At 33.2% G+C, this 23107-nt stretch overlaps 1 protein-coding gene across 2 annotated transcripts in view; it reads left to right on the top strand.

Moving 5' to 3' along the window:
- Nucleotides 1-9872, top strand: part of LOC126880258 (arylsulfatase B-like) — a 190533-nt gene extending 180661 nt beyond the window's left edge. For both annotated transcript variants that reach the window (XM_050644028.1, XM_050644027.1), the window contains 2 exons: nt 1425-1722; nt 9251-9872. In XM_050644028.1, coding sequence (XP_050499985.1) covers nt 1425-1722; nt 9251-9723 — 771 coding nt within the window. In that variant the 3' untranslated portion in view covers nt 9724-9872. The remainder of the gene's footprint in view (nt 1-1424; nt 1723-9250) is intronic.
- The last annotated feature ends 13235 nt before the right edge of the window (nt 9873-23107 follow it).

Raw genomic sequence — 23107 nt, 5'->3', positions numbered from 1 at the left:
ATTGCAAATAAAATTTGACAACTGTCAGATTTAATGTTATAAATGTATATTATCACGAACTTACCTTTTTCTCTATCATTTGTGACGCACTGAAAAATCCTCATGAAAAGAACCATATGCCACTTTTCGACAATTTGTTAATTTTGTCTTTAGTGTATGAGAAAATATATTTAATATTTTGGTGGTTGGTCATGTCTCGAACTGGGAACTAGGGATGGGAAAATCCTACCGGTTATAACCTATAAATACTCCGCAATAATCGGTTTTTCCAGTTGTTTTTTGTTCTGGTTATAACGGGTTTTTCTTTTTAAAGTAATAACCGATGAAAAACCGGATAAGTAGAAAAAAAATAATGAATTCAGGAAAAAAAATGGGAAATTTTTTCGCTCCCGCGCGCGACTGAGAAATTTTAAGCTGACCGAAGCCGATTTGACAACTGATAGGACTGACATCGATTCGAATGGAGTAGCGCAAACTAAAGTGCAACGTAAATGTAACTTTTTGGGTTTTGGCTATTGACTAAAAAAACCGAACACCGGTTTTGGGAACAACCGGTTTTATGACCGGTTATAACCGCCAGGTTAAACCATAGGTAGAAAAAAAAAACGGTATAATCGAAAACCGGTGTTTTGTCAACAACTGCCATCCCTACTGGGAACGAATAAAACGTGGCTTAGATGAGATGTTCCTTGTATAAAATGAAGAACATAGAATGCATAGATAATTTATACTAAATGAGAAGAATACTGTAACGGTGGTTCTTGCATATCATACTGGTACTTTCTTTTCTGCTTCTCCAAAGCTATGCGCTTCTTAAGATTCGTTTTTGTTTCGGATTCATTGATCTATGCCTGCACCAAAAAAGTCAGTTTAACAAACATACTGTTTGAATGCCGACCAACTTGTTTACGATAGAAGTTACATAAATATTAGTGAATTTGTGTAACCTCTCAGAATTTTAATATTATTTTTATGCTTACCTTTATCTAACTTTGGTAATCTGGTGATTATCCTGTGTTATGTAACAAATATTTGCCGCTGCAGTGGAGGAATATTTAGGTAGAAGTAAATCTAGACCAGATATATAATTAGATCGTACTATATCTTTAACATTTAATAATAATACAAAATCTACGGTTTCGTTTTGATTTAAACTTGTCTTCTGCCATCCCCCGATCGTACTATTTCTAGGTCTACCCGTTGTCAAGGAGGCTCTGCAGAAGACAAATTTTCACCAAAACGTCCGTAGTTCTTCGGTATAAAATAAACTATTTATACCGCAGTATGGTTAGAACGCCCTCTAACGGGGAATAAGTCGACATCGTAAGTGAATCGAGTCGACATTCATTTCATTTAATAATAACTTTTTTAATCGTAACAGATTGTGTAAACATGAGTTGTACCAATTGTTATTACATTTTCAGCTAAAATTTACCCTATTCGAAGGAGGTGTTCGTGGTACAGGAGTAATATACAGTCCACTATTCAAGCTAAAAAGTTTCGTAAGTGACCAATTAGTTCACATTACTGATTTTTTACCAACATTTTACCATGCTGCGGGAGGTGATATCAGAAATTTAGGAAAAATCGACGGATTTAATCAATGGGAAGTAATTTCCAAAAACAAAACAACTAAACGAACTGACCTTCTGATAAATATTGACGATGTTAATCACTATTCTGGTATTTTGGGTTATAATGGCCGCTATAAACTGTTAAATGGTAAGCATAAATAATCTTTATTTTCTCCCATTTTTGTAAGCTTAAGTTGTGTAACCAGTATCAGAGAATCAGTACTGAGTACCCATTATCGTCTACTAGTCCAGGAACTGAAGCTTTTCACCCCGCAATTTTTACAGAATGGATCGATTTGCTTGAAACTTTGAGAATAAGTAGTGGATGGTCCAAGGATCAAAATCTATATGATGCCGAAAGGCGCTTTTATTATGGGGGTGGTTGCCACCCCATCTCGGGGGTGGAAATTTTTTTATTATATTTTGACAGCAAAAATTGATAAAAACATTCATTCTAAGCAAAAAATGTTGTATAATTTTTTTTGATAAAACTAATAGTTTTCGATTTATTCGCTATCGAAAGTGTTAGTTTTATATGGAAAAAATCAATGTTCTTCTATAGTATACTTCTTTACTATTCACTCAATTTTTGTCGTAAAAAAATTTTTTTACACCAAGTTCTTAAGAATTAACTAACCTACAATTTCATATTTAAACATTTTTTCCGATCTTTGATGCTAATCTTTCTATTCTGAAGAAAATGGCATTTTTTACAAAACTACAAAAATTCTTTATTCGCTTTTAACTTCAATTCTCTAAAAACTAATCATTTTAAGCCAGTCAAACTTCTAGAATCTATTAATAATACACAAATAAAGAAGAATGAATAAGGCCAATGACTAAAAACACCGCTAACTTACATTATTATGCTTACAATGGGATTTCCCCTTTTTTTCTCTCAAAAAAATATATTGATTTTTAACCGTAACTTTTTATTTTGTATCTTAGAAAGTTTGGTATAAAAGAATTTTGTAGGTTTTTACAATATATACACGCCTATTAATATTAAATCTTATTAAAATCCTTAGTCACAAAAAGAGGTGACTTTGAAAGGGTTGGTAAAAGTGGTTTTTGCATGTTAATACAAGTTTTAATTGTCAATAGCTCACTTAATTTTTGTTATAGAAAAATTTTTTTGATACCAAATTCTTGAGAATTAAATTAGCTACAATTTAATATTTAAACATTTTTTCACATCTCTGATGCTAATCTTTCTATTCAGAAGAAAAGGCCATTTTATCCAAACTACAAAAATTCGTTAATCGCTGTTAACTTCCCTTTTTTAAAAACGAATCATTCTAAGTCTGTCAAACTTCTCGAACCTATTTATAATTCATAAATAAATAAGACCAAATAAGGTCAGTGACTAGTTTTAATTAGGATGGTGATTACGGGGTTGCTTCCGACCACTTTTGCGCTGAAAAAAATAGGGACTGACATTCTTTTCATTATAAGTCACTTAATTTTTGATCTAGAGACTTCTTTTTTATTTCCAGAGATAGATATTTTTAAATTCTTTAAATTAGTTTTAACAAGTTATTCTCCAAAAATGCATATTTTTCCCGTCTTTTGACTTTGAAACTACAATATTTAGCATTTGACAAAGAAGAACTAACATATAATAAAGAATATCTTAATTACTGTTGGTCTTAAAGAAAATTAAAAAACACGGTTTTGTTTATTTTTTCAAATAGTACATTCTTGTTAAGTAAGGTTGTTTTGATAAAACGAAAACTTTTGGAGTTATTAGCAGAAAACTGATTAAAAACATTGATTTTTCGATATAATACTAACACCTTCGATAGCGAATAAATCGAAAACTATTAATTTTATCAAAAAAATGTATAGAACATTTTTTGCTTAGAATGAACGTTTTTACCAACTTTTGCGGTCAAAATATAATAAAAAATTTCCACCCCCAACAGGGGATGGCAACCACCCCCATGGTAAAAGCGCCTTTCGGCATCATATAGATTTTGATCCTTGGACTATCCACTACTTATTCTCAAATTTTCAAGCAAATCGATCCATTCTGTAAAAATTGCGAGGTTTTGTCCTATTTCAAGCTTCATTACTTGGACTATACTCCAAGATATATTTTTTCAAAACTGCGGCCGTCTACGTCATTTTCCGATGTGAAGACCAATAGTCATAATTACGTATCTACGGTTGCCTTTTTCATTCTTATGTACATAATATGTTAATGTCAGCTATGTCAATATTAATTTACCGAGCACTGAATTTTATTTAATCTTGCCCAAGTATATTTTTGCTCTGTGTAATAAATGTATCTCCTTACATAAAACATGGCGCAGTGCATAAAAAACTAAATTTGTAGAAGAAAGTATGTGCTTAAAGTTACAAGTATAGCAGAAGTTTATCCAAAGAAACTCTAGTGTTCAATATAAGGCATAATGGCGTTTTCTGGACCAGTAAAATTGCCACCGACTTCAATCTCCAAGCCCAGAATGCAACTACTGAATGGAAATTTTGGAGAATTTCATTTCAGGATTATTTAGTTGCCACCGGACAGAATAAGTCCGCAGATGAGGTAAGACTTTCTATTTTAAGAAATATGATTGGTACTGAGTAAGCTCGGATAATGTCCACATTTGAAATGCCAGAGAATGAACTTAATAAATTTAAATATGTACTACAGCTCATTGAACAATATGTAAACCCACGTGTCAATGAATGTTTCGAACGATATACCAGTGGCGGCTCGTGACCTCAGTATGCGGGTAGGCTACACATATACTTCGGGTAGGCGACAAAAAATATCCTACAGTTTGCAATACATTTTGAGCTGTCTTGCAATACTAAATGTAATCTATGAGCGCAACAATGTGTAAAAATTGCTTTTGGAGCATCTACTTTAATTTTTGATTGTAATCCGTTTAAAGAGCCAGCCATTACACTTGCACCATCGTAAAATTAAGCAATTAATTTATTTTTGTAATCATATGGCTCAAGCACGTTTGAAATTAAACTATATAGAGCGTCTGCAGATCTATTATCGCTAACATCAAAAAACCCTAAAAATCTTTCTGTTACCTGACCAACTTTGTTAACAAAACGGATTGTTAAAGTACACTGTGATTTTTCGGTTATATCAGTAGTATCGTCAGCTAGTATAGAAAAAAATTGACTTTCATTAATTTCTGTTGAAATTTCATTTTTTACGTAATCGGCAAGGCAACCTATTAAATCATTTTGTATTGTTTTTGACAAACCCGTGAACACCCCTTCTATTTTTTAACATGATCCTGGATTTCCTGATCGCGTTTAACTACTAAATTAAAAATTTCTTTAAAAATTACCCATGTTTGAAGAATTATGGCTCTCATCACGACCGCGAAATGTAAGTTCTTGTTTTGCTAAAAGAATTGTAACATCAATTTCTTCAACTTCTTCAATCTTTTTCAACTTCTTCATTATATATCTTATTAGATAGAGAAATATGTCCAGCGAAAGAACTGTCAGTAGTTTGTTTATTTTTTTCTAACCGTTTTAAATCTAAGCAATTGTTTAAATGTTCTTTCGAAGATTCATGTTTTTTTACACTAGCTGATAAATTTTTGAAATCTGAATATCCCTGACTCACCCAAACATTTTGCTTCAAATTTGAGAGCAACAGACAAGGCCAACAGAAAAGTGAATTTTTAAAATAACTTCCGCTTAGCCATTTATGATTTTCATACCATATTGTTTTAAACGATCTCAAAAATGGTTGATTGTCTTTTGTCTTATCTGTGGATAAAATTGTTAAATTTTGTAAAGGCCGGCCCATTGAAATAATTACTAATCTTTCTTGATTTTGGCGCTTTGAAAAAGGCGTCTCGATCAAACTGCATATTACATCGTTTAAAATATTCATATTCGATGACTAAAGTTTTTCCACCAATAAAACTAACACACCTACGTTTCAACAACGTCAAATATTACTTATTTTATTTATGTATCAAATAATAATTTACTATTCGAATAAATTGATAAGTTAACAATTAACCTCGCTTTAAATTTTTAATTATCTATATAATCTAATAACACATTATTCAGTTTTCATAAACAAATTTAAATTGTATTACCTAGTTTTATTCAATACTTAACCTACTAATAACAGCCAAAATCAAAAAACAATTATTTTAAAACAGTTTCACAAGACACAAGAGAAGCAACTGATAAAATTTTGTAGGTCCGGCTATAAGACTCTGTGCCTATCCGCCCGTTCAAAATCGTAGAATACGGTCGCTACGAGCAGACCTGCAGCAGGCCTGCTCGCGTAAACAGAGAGAGATCGCACGTCAATTCGGTGTTGGCGTCGTTCTATTTCAGGCTACGTTCTATTTCTAATTATAACTACGGAAAAAATTTTTTGGATATTTTTAAAAATAATTTGGATAATTTTTGCTATTTTATTGTAGATATTGTGTCAAAATTTATAAATTACAATTTTGAAATAAGTAATTTATATTAATAATTTATATTATTGTACTACATTTGAAGAGGATAGCCGGCGCCTACCTTGCCTACCCCGACGGGCCGCCCCTGCGATATACGTTCTATAAAAGGATCCAAAAAGAGAGTGAGAGTTTCGAACATTTTTTGACTGATTGTAGGCACCTAGTTAAAAGTTGAAATTTCAATGATATAAATCCGGTACAGTCAAATGAAGACATAGCGTTACGTGACAAAATTGTTATGGGCATAAAGGACCCAACTACAAGAGAAGCACTACTTCGGTTAGATGAACTAACCCTAGAAAAAGCAATTCATTTCTGTAGGACAAGTGAACAAAGTAAACAACAAAGTCTTCTCTTTCAAGAAAATAACACCGAAGTAAACGTAAGTACATAAGAAGTTTGACAGAAGTAAATATGAAAAAGGAAACAAATATGATATAGCAGAGAAGAATAGAGAAATGTTCAACAGTAGCTATTGAATGAGATGATTTATTGGGGGAGTCGTGAGGAGAATTAAGTTTAGTATTTTTAATGTTGTTTTGATTAGAGAAATTAACATCAGGTAATAATTGAGATGTATTACGACGAACAATTTTATTATTACACTCTTTTCTCACCCAATAAGATCTCGGTACCAAAGCTTTCTCAATTACAGTGGCTTTTATCCAAGTTCTCTCATTTTTACATTTTATTACTATTCTATCCCCTTTTATAAACTCTTGAGGATTTCTACGGACTAACTTATCATAATTACATTTAACTATTTCTTTTTGTGCTACAAGTTTATTGTAAATGTTTTTTGAATTCCTGGTTCTAAAGTATTCATAGTTACTTGTATGTGACTTTTTAAATTTCTACTTAGCAAAATTTGTACAGGAGAAGCGTCAAGATTAATTATAGGAAAATTATTATATTCAAGTATACATTCCCTAAAATCTACTTTATCTTCTCTGCATTTTCTTAAAATTTGTTTGCTAATACTAACGGCCTTTTCTGGCATACCATTACTTTAATGGTAATGAGGGGAAATGTTTTTATTGTAATTTCTTTTTCTTTGCAGTATTTTAGGCATTGGATTTGGCATGCAAATAATATTTAAGGTTTCCAATTAATTAATTTATTTAAAATTGAAAAAAGTCCAGGTCCGGACTAAAAAATATTCGAAAAATTTTCCGATCCAAAAACAACACCCTGTACATTAATTTTTTTTTAAATAGATTTTGCATTTGAAAAGAGCATGAAAAACTAAATTTAGTGGTATACTTTAAATTTTCGACAAAATGATTTTTCTAGTCAAATTTTGAATTCTGAAATTATTTGAATTGCTAAAGCTCAAAGTAGAAAAAATGAAATACGACTTACAATTTGTTAACCACACTGTATATTTATTTTATATTTAACACTGGATATTTTTTAAGGTATCCAATCATTTTATTTATTTACAATTATAAAAAATTCAGGGCCAGATTAAAAAATATTGAAAAAATGTTCTGATAAAAAAAACACCCTGTGCATTTAATTTTCTTAAAATGGATTTTGCAGTTGAAAAGAAGATGAAAAACTTAATTTAGTGATATAATTTGAATTTTCGGCAAAATGATTTTTCAGGTAAAATTTTGAATTTGAATTCTGAAATTATGTGAATTGCGAGGGCTTGAAGTAAAAAAAATTTAAAGTGACTTAATTTTAATTAATACCATTATTTAATCTAAATTGGTAAAATGTTACAATTTAGTATTTTTTTATTATGGCGACAAATATTCACTTGTAATTAATGAAAAATAATAAAAAGTCCACAATAAATACCTACATAACTTTAATCAACAAACTATCTTAAAAATTAAAAAACAGAAAAAAATTGCTGAAAAATAACGTTTGGATATCTAAAAACCAAAATTTATAACGAAATAAAAGAAATAAATAGTAGGGATAAACTTCTTGACCGGTTTCGAGACTCCTTCCAAGAAGTGAAGAATAACCCTGAGGAGATTAGGAAGTCAGCCAAACAAATTACAAAAAGGGCAAGGTTTTGTCTTCCACAAGGTGGTGGCGGTTTTGAACAATTACTATAGTTTTAATAAGTTATTTTTTGGAAAAATTTTCTGTTTTTTTTTTAATTTTTAAGATAGTTTGTTGATTAAAGTTATGTATTTTTTGTGGAATCTTTATTATTTATTCATTAATGTAAGTTGAATATTTGTTATGAAATATTTGTCGCCATAATAAAAAAACACTGAACTCTTAACGTTTTACCAATTTAGATTAAATAATGGTATTAATTAAAGTTAAATCACATTTTAATTTTTTTACTTCAAACTCTCGCATTCACATAATTTCAGAATTCAAATTCAAAATTTTACAAGAAAAATCATTTCAAAGTATACCACTAAATTTGTTTTCCTTACTCTTAAATGCAAAATCCATTTTAAAGAAAATTAATGTACAGGGAGTTTTTTTGGGTCGGAGCATTTTTCCAATATTTTTTATTTATTTTTTTTATAATTGTAAATAAATTCATTTATTGAGCACCTTAAATAATATTCGGTATTAAAAATAAAATAAATATACAGTGCGTTTAACGAGTTGTAAGTCGTATTTCAATTTTTTTTCTACTTGGAGCTTTCGCAATTCACATAATTTCAGAATTCAAATTCAAAATTTTACCAGAAAAATCATTTTGCCGAAAATTCAAAGTATACCACTTAATTTCGTTTTTCATCCTCTTTTCAAATGTAAAATCTATTTTAAAAAAATTTAATGTACAGGGTGTTGTTTTTGGGTCTGAAAATTTTTCCAATATTTTTTAGTCCGGACCTGGATTTTTTTTAATTTTAAATAAATTAAATGCATGCCAAATATAAAATAAATATACAGTGTGGTTAAAAAGTTATAAACCAAATAAGAAACTGGCAAAATAAATAAAACACCCAGTATCTTTGTTATTAATTAAGTAAAACCCATTAAGTATGGTAATTTTGAGACCGTCTAAGTATCCTCTTTCTACCGTTAACGTATGTTACTTTCCCAATGAAACACCCTGTATAACAAAACCGTGTTATTATAAAAAGTACTTTTTTATTATAGTGTAATTTTTGGAATTTTAAGTATTTTATATCGTCAAATTATTTTATAATATCCTCTCCTATAAATAATAAAAACGTTGTATTATAAAAAAAGTTGTTTTTTATAAAAGTGTAAATATTAATATTTCAGGTTCATTTAGCGACGGAATTTACAATGACTATTACGGAGATAGTGGACGCAATAGCGGAGATCCCCCATACGACTTAAAATTAGTGCTTAATAGTCCCACCAATTTGGCTATTCAGAAAATACAGCGTGACACATACCTTGACTCCGAAAAAATTCAAGCACTACGGAAACAAGTCGACATTGCGGCTTGCAGATCTGGATCTGAACTATTTAAATGCAACAGTATGTGTCTTTTTGACCTTTACAACGACCCCTGTGAAACCAGAAATTTAATAAAAGACGAAAATGTGAAAGACGTTGTAAAGGCGTTAAAAGGAAAATATTTTGATTATCTCAAGGAAGTTGTACCACAAGCTAAAAAGCAGATAGAACCTAAGTCAAATCCGAGGAACTTTAATAATACTTGGTCACCGTGGATATCCTGTATCGCATCTAAGAAGCGGAGCAGATTTATAGATGAGATTAGAAAATGATATTCGGTATTTTCCTCTAAATTAGTATTAAACTTTTTCAATTTGTAAGGTATAATGTTAGTCATATATTCAAGGGCGGATCCAGGGAGGGGGCCATGGCCCCCTCCGAGAATTTAAAAAGGTATAAATTTAAATATTTGCAGTTTAAATGTTTTTAATTTTAAACACACATATGCATACACTCAACCCAACTTATATGGAATCATCTGATATTTTTTATTATTTTAAGCGAATTAATGCGAAATTAAATTTCCTTCCATCGCATCTCTTAGGAGCCTAACTACAGCTTATAGAATCAAATCAACATACCTGAGAGCTATTAAAGTTGTTTGAATAAAAATTAAAGGATTTTTTTACCGATTATAATTCCTCCCCAGAACATGACTCTTCCTCTTTTATATTTATGAAAAAATCTGGCAATTTTCGTTCTTGCTTGTCTTCCTCGACCTCTAAGTATATGAATTCGTTAATCATCTGAATTTACACATCCTACTTTCGTTTGAAAATAACACACTTTTCAAATTTCCAATGTTCCAGTTTTGGTGTTGAAGACACCAATTTACGTGATCAATCTTATGCTGCCTGGTTAACTCGGGATCCCGAAACTTACTCCTGCTATATAGTCCTTTGGCACGGGAACTCTTCTTCTTATCGTTTCAACTAAAATATTTACACCTATAGCTTCCAAAAGCTGCAAGTTTCAAATACATAGTGATTTCATACAAGTTTGGTTGAGTGTATGTACAATGTACAACATAGCGGGAAAATATGTTTTCTGTACTAGAATTGAAGGCAGTAACGGAAGCTTCAAGAATGACATAGGATGTTTTATAAATCAAAATGTTGATAGTTTTACAAAGTGCTAATTGTTAGAACGACCTTGACAGCCATCAAAATCGTATCAATTTCCATATTCTATACATACAAAAAATAAAAAAAGAAATGAAGCGTTACTTGGGTCACCAGCACTTAGAATGAAGGAGTTGGTTGGTATTTTCGCACAGTCAAAAGGAATTGGTTTACAAGTATTGCGCTTTATTTTTCTGATAAAAAATATTGTCACAATAAAGGGATGACGGACCAAAGCCTTGTCACGAAACCTTTAATATCTTTTGCCCAACTCATGAGCAAAGACTGAGCCATACAAACCCATGAAAAAACATCATACCACAAGGAATGAGTTCAAGTTGAGCTAGATTTTCTACAAAGTTATCATCATCATCATCACCATCAGCCCATAGTCGTCCACTGCTGAACATAGGCCTCCTCTAAAAAACTTCCATTCAGATCTATCCTGCGCTGCTGCAATCCAGTTGGTACAAATCCTCTTTATGTCGTCAGTCCACCTTGTGGGTGGTCTTCCCGGGCTTCGTCTATCCGCTTTCGGTCTCCACTCCAAGATTTTTTTGGTACATCTATCATCTCTCATTCTAGCGACGTGTCCTGCCCACTTCCATTTAATTTGTGCTATGTGTTTTATTATGTCATCTACACCACTTCTTCTACAAATTTCTTCGTTTCTTACCCTATCTCTTAACGTTATGCCCAACAATGATCTTTCCATTCTACATTGCGTCACTTGTAGTTTTCGTGCAGATGTGCTTGTTAGGGTAAGTGTCTCTGCGCCATATGTAAGAACAGGCAGGACACATTGATTAAAGGCTCTTCTTTTTAAGCTGATAGCTATATCACCTTTAAAAATATCAAGTAGTCTTCCATATGCTGCCCATCCCAGGGTTATTCTTCTTAGCAGCTCAGCAGTTTGATTGTCTCTGCTAATTTTTACCGTATGTCCAAGGTATATGTAGCTGTCAACAACTTCAATTTCGATGTCTTCTACCTTTAAAGGATGGCTCGGAACTAAATTCGTCATCATTTTGGTCTTTTGGTAATTAATATTTAGACCTACTTTACGTGCTACATCGCGGAGTTCATTCAACATATCATTGGCAGTTTTTAGGTCATCTGAAATCAGAACAATATCATCTGCGAATCGTAGATGACTAAGCATCTCACCATCGATATTTATTCCTTTATTTTCCCATTCCAGTGATTTCAAAGCATGTTCAAGTACAGTAATGAACAACTTGGGCGACATAGTATCTCCCTGTCGAATACCTCTCCTGATATATATCTTATTGGTAGGACCGTGCAGATTTATAGTTGTAGGATTTCTGTATATATTTTCTATAATATTGGTGTACCTATGGTCAATTCGACACTCTTCCAATGCCTTAAGTAGTGGGGGTAGTTCGATAGTATCAAACGCTTTATGGAAGTCTATAAACGTTAGAACTAGAGGTCTATTGTATTCAATTGATTTTTCAGTCAAGACTTTGATGCACTGTAGGTGGTCATTTGTACCGTAGTTAGGGCGAAAACCAGCCTGTTCTTTTGGTTGGTACAGCTCAAATTTTGCTTCCAATCGATTGGTTATTATTCTGGTGTACAGTTTGTATAAATGGTTGAGTAGAGAAATTGGCCTGTAATTATCTAGGTTCATGTTGTCACCCTTTTTATGCAGAAGAATTGTAATTGAGTTATTCCAAGCTATAGGAATTTTTTGACTATACAAGCAGAGATTGAAGAGGTCTTGTATTTTTTTCAGAAGAGAAGTTCCGCCAAGTTTTGTAGCTTCTGTAACTATTCCATCATCTCCCGGAGCCTTGTTGTTTTTAATTTTTTGGAGTGCATATTGTATCTCATCTTGAGTAATTTCTGGAATATCCTCAGATCCCTGGTTTTGTACCTTGTGTCTATTTTCTTGATTTATGACATTGTTAACTTGGTTTGTGTATAATATAGTGTAGAACTCTTCGACTATTCCTAGTATTTTCTGTCTGTCTGTTGTTATCTCATCCTTTTTATCCCTAAGCTGTAAAAATTCTTTTCTACTTGTCGCCATTTTTCGTCTCATTACCTTCATGCTCCGGTTTTGCTCTATAGTCTGTACTATTTTTTCATGTTTAAATTTCCTAATATCTCTTCTCACAGCTTTCGATATGTCTTTATTGAGTGCCCTAATGTTTTCTGGATCAATGCCCCTTTCACTTTTTAACTGTCTTCTTTCTGTTATTTTAAGTTGTGTTTCTAAAGTGATCTTTTCATCTCGTTTGGTCTTTGGGCAAAAACTTGCTTGTGCCAGTTTAAGTGTATCAACTATTTGTTTGTTCAACTCATCGACATCGTTTGATATTATGGTGTGATCAAGAGTGTTGTTAATGTAGTCTCCAAATGCTGTTTCGTCTTGTGGGCGTGTCCAGTGAAAGTATTTCTTTTTTATTATATGGCTTCTATCTAAATGAGTTGGTATCTCAATGGTAGCTCTAACCATCCTATGGTCAGTGTTTGTCGAGAATCTATTAAGAACGGTCACATCTTTAAATATATATTTTTTATCTGTAATAAAGTAATCTATTTCGTGGCGGGTATTGCCGTCTGGGCTCCTCCATGCCCAGCGTCTGTGTAGCTTTTTGTAGAAAAAGCTATTCATTTGATAAAAATTATTCTCTAGTAGAAATGAAAAAAGCATTTCACCTCTCTCATTTCTACTCGGACTTCCGAAATTTCCCAGGGATTTTTCCGATGCGTCTAACTGTGTTCCCATTTTTGCGTTAAAATCACCACCCATGACAGTGTATTGGGCATTGTTCTCTCTTATGGCTTATAATATATCTTCGTAAAATTGTTCTACCTCTTCGTCACGATGGGTTGATGTTGGTGCATAGACTTGTATGAACTTAACAGTACATATTTTATTTAACTGTATATTTATATAAATTACTCTCTCAGATATTGCTTTTACTAACACCACATTTTTGGAGAGTTTCTTGTGTATTATGATGCCTACTCTTCCTACAGAGGTGTGTTCACTTCCCATATAATAAAGTAGGTGACCAGAGTTTAGTGTTTCGAGAGACTCTCCTCGTCTTCTTACCTCACTGAGTCCGACTACGTCCCATTTAATGTTTTGTAGTTCGTTTTCTAATTCCAGTAATCTGTCTTCCGACATCAAGGATCTAACGTTAAGCATTGCAACTTTCATCGTAAATCGCTTTGTGTTTTTCTCAGGTTGTGTCAGAACTTTGTCCCCCCCAGAATCCGTGGGACAGACTGATAGATCAGTGTGAGCCTCTGGGTTTTGAACCCTACTCACCTGGGGTAATCTTCCTTTATTATCTGACATTTCATTCTTCGAGGGAAAATGGCAATTTAAAACGCCGCGCTTGCCATGCGTGTTGGCGAGTTTAATAGGAAAGAATAGATAGTGTGAATAAAATAGTGACCCTTCTGCCCTCGGAAACCTAATATCCATTCGGGGTCGGAAGAAAACAAGAGTTAGCCAAGGGAGGCTGATAGGATAGATCAAAGGACATTTCACTTAAGACCAGTTGAAGGAGAGTGAAATGTGAAGGCCCTCATGACTCGCCAGGTGCGATTCTTGAGCGTATGAGTATTTATGCATATTGTGTTCCCGCTCATACATCGGGGTAGTGACTACAGACTGTATGGCTCGTCCAGCATGCCATAGCATGTACAACTAGGGGCACGACATAATGCGCTGCAAACCTCGTACCCCCCGAAGTCCATGGCCTGACACTTTACTACAAAGTTATAGCAAATAGCAACCCTCAAAAGTCAGGCATTAACCAGATAGACTCTATAAGAGGTCTAAAGAGATACAAAAAAATTAAGAAAGACTACGACCAATAATAGTAGGAGCTATAGTGTTCTTAGGTCGACAAAATATGCCTCTACGGAACCATCGTGATGATGGCCTTCTGCTTCTGAACGAAGATGTTGGACCTAGAAATGAGGGAAATTGTTAAGGTTTAAAATCTCATCAGGAGATAAGACTCTTAACACCTATCCACAGCATCTTCCTGAGCAACATACATTAGTAGCACCAGTCAAAATCAATTAATAACATGTGGTAAAGAAATAATTGAAGAAATAATGAATCAGGTTCAAAGTACAAATTATTAGGTAATCTATCATATTTGACGAAACGACTGACGTATGCCAAGTGGAAGAGCTTTTTTTCAACAAAATTCGTGAAGACTTTGTCAAGTTCATTGACGCTTATGAGAACCTAAAATAATTAGTGAAAATCAAGAAAGACGGAAAGAACAAGGCCTGACAAAAGAAGCATTGGGAAAAATAGTATTAAACTTGTTGAAAGAACTGCACATAAAAGTGTGTGAAAAGTACATAAAAACTCACCATTCTAACCCTAATTTTCAGTCTGGTCCCAGCGCTTGAAGTGTAAGGTTGGTTGAGCAGTGAACAAATCGATAAATAATTATTGTAGTTTTAAACCAGTTATTGACAGTTCTGTTATTAAGTGGTGTGGTTGGTGATATGGATTGTACAAGCGGGGGTAGACCCTCCGACTCTCCTCCTACAGGAGATTCAGGTGACCCTGGGTCAGCGATGGATCATAGCGAGATTTCCAATAATTTGGTAACAAATAATGAAAATAATATTTCTTCGCAAACCCTAAGTACAGAAAACATTAATTCCAATCCAGTAGTTAATGAGTCTGATAAGAAACCTGACTTCTTTTACAATAATACTGATTATGGCCAGTTTCACGTTTATGTAGAAAATCGTTCTAAAGAATTTAAAGGGAAATTAGATGCTTTAAAAGTAGGCGAAATAATATTAACAAACTGTTGTACTATTGAAAATAATATAATTAATTTTGACTCGATTGCTCGAGTGTATATATTGACAATATATACACTCTTTTGCATGTACTTAACTTACCTTATCTTAATCTGACAATTTCGAGGTTTTTTAAGGATAGATGTTTTTTTTCGGGCCCCCCTTAATGAACTCCCCTGTGTTAAGAGCCAATATATGGTAGAGGTACATCTGCAGGGTATCAGGTTTCTCCCATATGCTAATCTGACGCGCTCGAGTAACTGCAAAAATCCCCGCTTGGGCTCCCCTACCATTAAAAAATGAAATAAAAGTTTCAGATTTTTGTGAATCGGTTATTAACTCATTTAAAAAAGATCTTTTACCAAAATATTTTTGAGTAAAAAGTAAGAGTCATGTATAAATTAGATTATGTTCTTAAAATACGGGAGAGAATATCAAAAAAGAGCTTTTGTTGTATTTGAGCATGTTTTGGTTTGAAAATGGCAAACCTGATCATGTCAGTAGAAATAACAAACAAAATATCAAAAGTCGTTATTTATTGATACGCAGTTTATGTGCTAAAATATGGGGAGGAGGAGACATCAAAATAGTTTTTTTTTATTTTTAGAATTGTAGGGAAGTTCCGGAGAGAAAATGGCAAATCTAACCACGTCATTCAAAAGAACGAAAAAAAAAATTATGAAAATATAATTATTTTGAAGTTTGCCAAAAATTACTTACATTACCTAACCTAAATTTTTTTGAAAAATTAAAAAAAAATTTCCTGGGCTCAATTTTAATCCAAAAAATCTGAAAAATCAAAATGCTTTTGGGCCTAATAAAATATGGGGAGGAGGAGACATCAAAATAGTTTTTTTTTATTTTTAGAATTGTAGGAAAGTTCCGGAGAGAAAATGGCAAATCTAACCACGTCATTCAAAAGAACGAAAAAAAAAATTATGAAAATATAATTATTTTGAAGTTTGCCAAAAATTACTTACATTACCTAACCTAAATTTTTTTGAAAAATTAAAAAAAAATTTCCTGGGCTCAATTTTAATCCAAAAAATCTGAAAAATCAAAATGCTTTTGGGCCTAACAATATATGTTCATAATTTTTTCAGATTTTAAGCAAAGGATCGCTCAGTAAACGCTAAAAATATGAGGTGGGACACTAAAAAATTGATTTTTCCGAATTTTGAGGAATTTCCGGCGAGAAAATGGCAAATCGATCTCCGCCATTCGAAAGAGTGGAAAAAATACACTAAAAATAATTTTTTCGCAGCTAGCCAAAAATTATCTATATAACCTAAAAAAAAAAATTCAAAAATTCAAAATATTTTCCTGAGCTCAATTTTTATTAAAAAAATTTGAAAAAAATCAGTATGTTTTAGGGCGTAACAACGTACATTCACAAAATTTTTCACAGTTTTTAAAGCAAAGGATCGCTCAAAAAAAATTTTTTTTTCGAAAAAACACATTTTTTGCGACAGGGGACACCTGGGGCCACGTAGGGAGCTAAAAATTTGGTTAGGGGGGTTTTTAGATATATACTTTCGATTGCCCTATCCCAAGTAAGAATCCAACCGAGTGCAGATTTTACCATTTTATCCCGCTATAGCCTTTACAAGATTAGGATTTAATTTATATCTGATAAAGGCTTCTTTCCTAGTTTTGGCAGCGACGTCACACTCGATACCCCACCAATGTTTCGGTATATATCTTTTATTATTATTTATATAAGATATTTTTTTGGAATAGCTAGAACAGCTGCATAATTTATGTTCTCTAATAAACTTTGGTAGGTTTTGGGAGCATTCAGGAAGGTCAGAGTTGCAGAGTATGTATTCCAATCAGCCTTATTTAAATTCCAAATTTGATGTGTGTTCATTTGTTGTAGTGTAGTGTTTCCATTTTTCCAGGATAATAATATCGGAATGTGATTTGAGCCAAATGGTTCTTAAAGTACGCTCCAATTTAAATAATCAGCTATGTCCTGGCTACATATAGTGATATCAATTGCTGAGGGTCTTTGAGTAAGAGCAAGTGTGGGAGATCCATCATTTAATATGTTTAAATTACAAAATTCTACCGCTTCCAGAAGAGATTTTCCATATATGTCTTCAACTTCGCAGCCCCAAGTATAGCTCTGTGCGTTAAAATCACCCCCGAGTATAAAGGGCTTAGGTATCTTTTCTAGAAATTTAATCCATTGTTGACAATTAATTTTAGTGCGAGGTTAAATGTAAATAGAAATTATGTGAATAGGCCTGTCAAATGAATATAATTTGACAGACACACACGTAAATGTAAATGGAAAATTATTAATATTAAGTTTTACCTCTTCGGATATTATTTTATTGTCTAAAAGAATAGCTGAGCCTCCAAACCCATCATTCCGATCCGACCGGAAACAATTATATCCCTGAAAATTATATTTTCCTGGTTTAAACCAAGTTTCGGACAATAGCGCGACCTTAATATTATATTTGCAAAGTAGAAAAAGAAGGTTCGTATTGGCCACTGCCGAACGACAGTTCCACTGGAAAAAATTAAAATTTTGCGTTACGTCCGCGAAGTTGAAGCCATATTTACTTTTAAATGTTTACTAACTAAATCAATAATTTCTGGTTTTGAAATATCTAAGTTTTTTGTCTGTTTTAATGTATTAACAATTGTTAAAACCAATTCTAAAATTGTATTCATTAAATCTAAATCTAAGTTTTCAACCTGTGAAATTGCGTTATTTCTCGTGTAATTTGGATGAGATAATATACTCCTACCTTGATTAGGAAAATGTACAGGTGCAATAATTTCTTTTCTTGTTAACTCTGTTTCATCTGGGGTGTTGGGTCTTTTTTGTCTTTTAGAAGATTGGACATTACTGTAGTGATAACTATTACTATGTTGATTGTTTAAAGAAGGCAAGTTAAAATGATTAGCATGTCTAGGAGATCTTGATAGTGGTTGGGCCACTACCCTAGAATCAATGACATTTTTTGAAAGAGTCGAGGTATATTGCAAGGCTGTTACATTTGCATATGAATTACGTGGAACTTGTTTGCTTGCATCATGAAAATTTAAATTTTGTGAAGGCATAGCTTCCTTTATTTGTTTTTTACGATTAAATTCGGGACAAGCTTTTAGATCTGTGGTAAAGTGGTTTCCCTGACAACTAAAGCAAATAGGAGTAATACTTTCAGTAGTGCATTCTTTTGTATTATGTATACCCTGAGATCGATTGCATCGCGGTCTACTTTTGCACTGCGCACCTAGGTGTCCGAAACGAAGACAAGAAAAACATAATAAGACTTTTTGTTTATAAGTTTCAACTTCTTTCAATACTTTATTTATGACGACAAATTTCGGTAATATTTGTGACTTAAAAGTTACTATTCACGATTTAGTGCGAACATATTCAGTAGTTTTAACTTCATTAATAATTTTTTCCTCCCTTCTATTAATTCTTCTCACTGACACAACTTCAAATTTGCAATGTTCATCGTAAGGCTTAATTTTATTCTTAATATATTTCTCAGAAAAATCAAGGCTAATATCTCAAATGACACCTTGTCGGTGCAAGATAAATTTCGGTATATATAAGTATAAATTGTTTTGTTGAAAAACTGGTAAATGTTTATTAGTAATTAAAAAATTTGCCGATTTGTAATCCTTATATTTTATTCTAATTCTATTACGACCAATCGAGTCAAAATTAATTATATTATTTTCAATAGTACAACAGTTTGTTAATATTATTTCGCCTACTTTTAAAGCATCTAATTTCCCTTTAAATTCTTTAGAACGATTTTCTACATAAACGTGAAACTGACCATAATCAGTATTATTGTAAAACAAGTCAGGTTTCTTATCAGACTCATTAACTACTGGATTGGAATTAATGTTTTCTGTACTTAGGGTTTGCGAAGAAATATTATTTTCATTATTTGTTACCAAATTATTGGAAATCTCGCTATGATCCATCGCTGACCCAGGGTCACCTGAATCTCCTGTAGGAGGAGAGTCGGAGGGTCTACCCCCGCTTGTACAATCCATATCACCAACCACACCACTTAATAACAGAACTGTCAATAACTGGTTTAAAACTACAATAATTATTTATCGATTTGTTCACTGCTCAACCAACCTTACACTTCAAGCGCTGGGACCAGACTGAAAATTAGGGTTAGAATGGTGAGTTTTTATGTACTTTTCACACACTTTTATGTGCAGTTCTTTCAACAAGTTTAATACTATTTTTCCCAATGCTTCTTTTGTCAGGCCTTGTTCTTTCCGTCTTTCTTGATTTTCACTAATTATTTTAGGTTCTCATAAGCGTCAATGAACTTGACAAAGTCTTCACGAATTTTGTTGAAAAAAAGCTGTTCCACTTGGCATACGTCAGTCGTTTCGTCAAATATGATAGATTACCTAATAATTTGTACTTTGGACCTGATTCATTATTTCTTCAATTATTTCTTTACCACATGTTATTAATTGATTTTGACTGGTGCTACTAATGTATGTTGCTCAGGAAGATGCTGTGGATAGGTGTTAAGAGTCTTATCTCCTGATGAGATTTTAAACCTTAACAATTTCCCTCATTTCTAGGTCCAACATCTTCGTTCAGAAGCAGAAGGCCATCATCACGATGGTTCCGTAGAGGCATATTTTGTCGACCTAAGAACACTATAGCTCCTACTATTATTGGTCGTAGTTTTTCTTAATTTTTTTGTATCTGTTTAGACCTCTTATAGAGTCTATCTGGTTAATGCCTGACTTTTGAGGGTTGCTATTTGCTATAACTTTGTAGTAAAGTGTCAGGCCATGGACTTCGGGGGGTACGAGGTTTGCAGCGCATTATGTCGTGCCCCTAGTTGTACATGCTATGGCATGCTGGACGAGCCATACAGTCTGTAGTCACTACCCCGATGTATGAGCGGGAACACAATATGCATAAATACTCATACGCTCAAGAATCGCACCTGGCGAGTCATGAGGGCCTTCACATTTCACTCTCCTTCAACTGGTCTTAAGTGAAATGTCCTTTGATCTATCCTATCAGCCTCCCTTGGCTAACTCTTGTTTTCTTCCGACCCCGAATGGATATTAGGTTTCCGAGGGCAGAAGGGTCACTATTTTATTCACACTATCTATTCTTTCCTATTAAACTCGCCAACACGCATGGCAAGCGCGGCGTTTTAAATTGCCATTTTCCCTCGAAGAATGAAATGTCAGATAATAAAGGAAGATTACCCCAGGTGAGTAGGGTTCAAAACCCAGAGGCTCACACTGATCTATCAGTCTGTCCCACGGATTCTGGGGGGGACAAAGTTCTGACACAACCTGAGAAAAACACAAAGCGATTTACGATGAAAGTTGCAATGCTTAACGTTAGATCCTTGATGTCGGAAGACAGATTACTGGAATTAGAAAACGAACTACAAAACATTAAATGGGACGTAGTCGGACTCAGTGAGGTAAGAAGACGAGGAGAGTCTCTCGAAACACTAAACTCTGGTCACCTACTTTATTATATGGGAAGTGAACACACCTCTGTAGGAAGAGTAGGCATCATAATACACAAGAAACTCTCCAAAAATGTGGTGTTAGTAAAAGCAATATCTGAGAGAGTAATTTATATAAATATACAGTTAAATAAAATATGTACTGTTAAGTTCATACAAGTCTATGCACCAACATCAACCCATCGTGACGAAGAGGTAGAACAATTTTACGAAGATATATTATAAGCCATAAGAGAGAACAATGCCCAATACACTGTCATGGGTGGTGATTTTAACGCAAAAATGGGAACACAGTTGGATGCATCCGAAAAATTCCTGGGAAATTTCGGAAGTCCGAGTAGAAATGAGAGAGGTGAAATGCTTTTTTCATTTCTACTAGAGAATAATTTTTATCAAATGAATAGCTTTTTCTACAAAAAGCTACACAGACGCTGGACATGGAGGAGCCCAGACGGCAATACCCGCCACGAAATAGATTACTTTATTACAGATAAAAATATATATTTAAAGATGTGACCGTTCTTAATAGATTCTCGACAAACACTGACCATAGGATGGTTAGAGCTACCATTGAGATACCAACTCATTTAGATAGAAGCCATATAATAAAAAAGAAATACTTTCACTGGACACGCCCACAAGACGAAACAGCATTTGGAGACTACATTAACCACACTCTTGATCACACCATAATATCAAACGATGTCGATGAGTTGAACAAACAAATAGTTGATACACTTAAACTGGCACAAGCAAGTTTTTGCCCAAAGACCAAACGAGATGAAAAGATCACTTTAGAAACACAACTTAAAATAACAGAAAGAAGACAGTTAAAAAGTGAAAGGGGCATTGATCCAGAAAACATTAGGGCACTCAATAAAGACATATCGAAAGCTGTGAGAAGAGATATTAGGAAATTTAAACATGAAAAAATAGTACAGACTATAGAGCAAAACCGGAGCATGAAGGTAATGAGACGAAAAATGGCGACAAATAGGAAAGAATTTTTACAGCTTAGGGATAAAAAGGATGAGATAACAACAGACAGACAGAAAATACTAGGAATAGTCGAAGAGTTCTACACTATATTATACACAAACCAAGTTAACAATGTCATAAATCAAGAAAATAGACACAAGGTACAAAACCAGGGATCTGAGGATATTCCAGAAATTACTCAAGATGAGATACAATATGCACTCCAAAAAATTAAAAACAACAAGGCTCCGGGAGATGATGGAATAGTTACAGAAGCTACAAAACTTGGTGGAACTTCTCTTCTGAAAAAAATACAAGACCTCTTCAATCTCTGCTTGTATAGTCAAAAAATTCCTATAGCTTGGAATAACTCAATTACAATTCTTCTGCATAAAAAGGGTGACAACATGAACCTAGAGAATTACAGGCCAATTTCTCTACTCAACCATTTATACAAACTGTACACCAGAATAATAACCAATCGATTGGAAGCAAAATTTGAGCTGTACCAACCAAAAGAACAGGCTGGTTTTCGCCCCAACTACGGTACAAATGACCACCTACAGTGCATCAAAGTCTTGACTGAAAAATCAATTGAATACAATAGACCTCTAGTTCTAACGTTTATAGACTTCCATAAAGCGTTTGATACTATCGAACTACCCCCACTACGCAAAGAAGTATAACTTCAAAAAGGTTGGTCATCGGAAGGTTAAAAGGCACAATAAATTATGGTATTTGTTATGGCAAATACAACTAAATTACCATGCGTAATTACAGTGACGCAGATTATGCAGGTGATAAAAAGAAACTCATCGTTCCACCACTGGCTACGTTTTGGACACTGGACAAGCAAGAGACAGATCTCGGTATCTTTATCAACAACCGAATCTGAGTTTGTAGCTGTATATAACAAGCAACAAAAGAATTTGTGTGGCTTCAAAACTGTCTATTAGATCTGAAAATGCAAGATTCCCTACCACTCTACATATAGACAATTAGAGTGCAATAAAGTGGACCTTTGTTATAATATTTTTTTTTTATTTAAAAGGTTTGTTTATTTATTTATTTATTGTTTATGGGTTGAACAACTTGGAAAAACAAAAAAAAGGTGGGAGTATTGGAATATGTTTTGTAATGTTGTTCATAATAAGCTTTAGGTTCTTATTTGACAGAGATAGAAATGACATATAAAAAAATATAAGTAGGTTGTTCGTTGGTAAAAAATTAAT

The sequence above is a fragment of the Diabrotica virgifera genome, chromosome 2, assembly GCF_917563875.1.
Source record: "Diabrotica virgifera virgifera chromosome 2, PGI_DIABVI_V3a".
Lineage (NCBI taxonomy): Eukaryota > Metazoa > Arthropoda > Insecta > Coleoptera > Chrysomelidae > Diabrotica > Diabrotica virgifera.
This window is presented reverse-complemented; position numbering and strand designations above follow the sequence as displayed.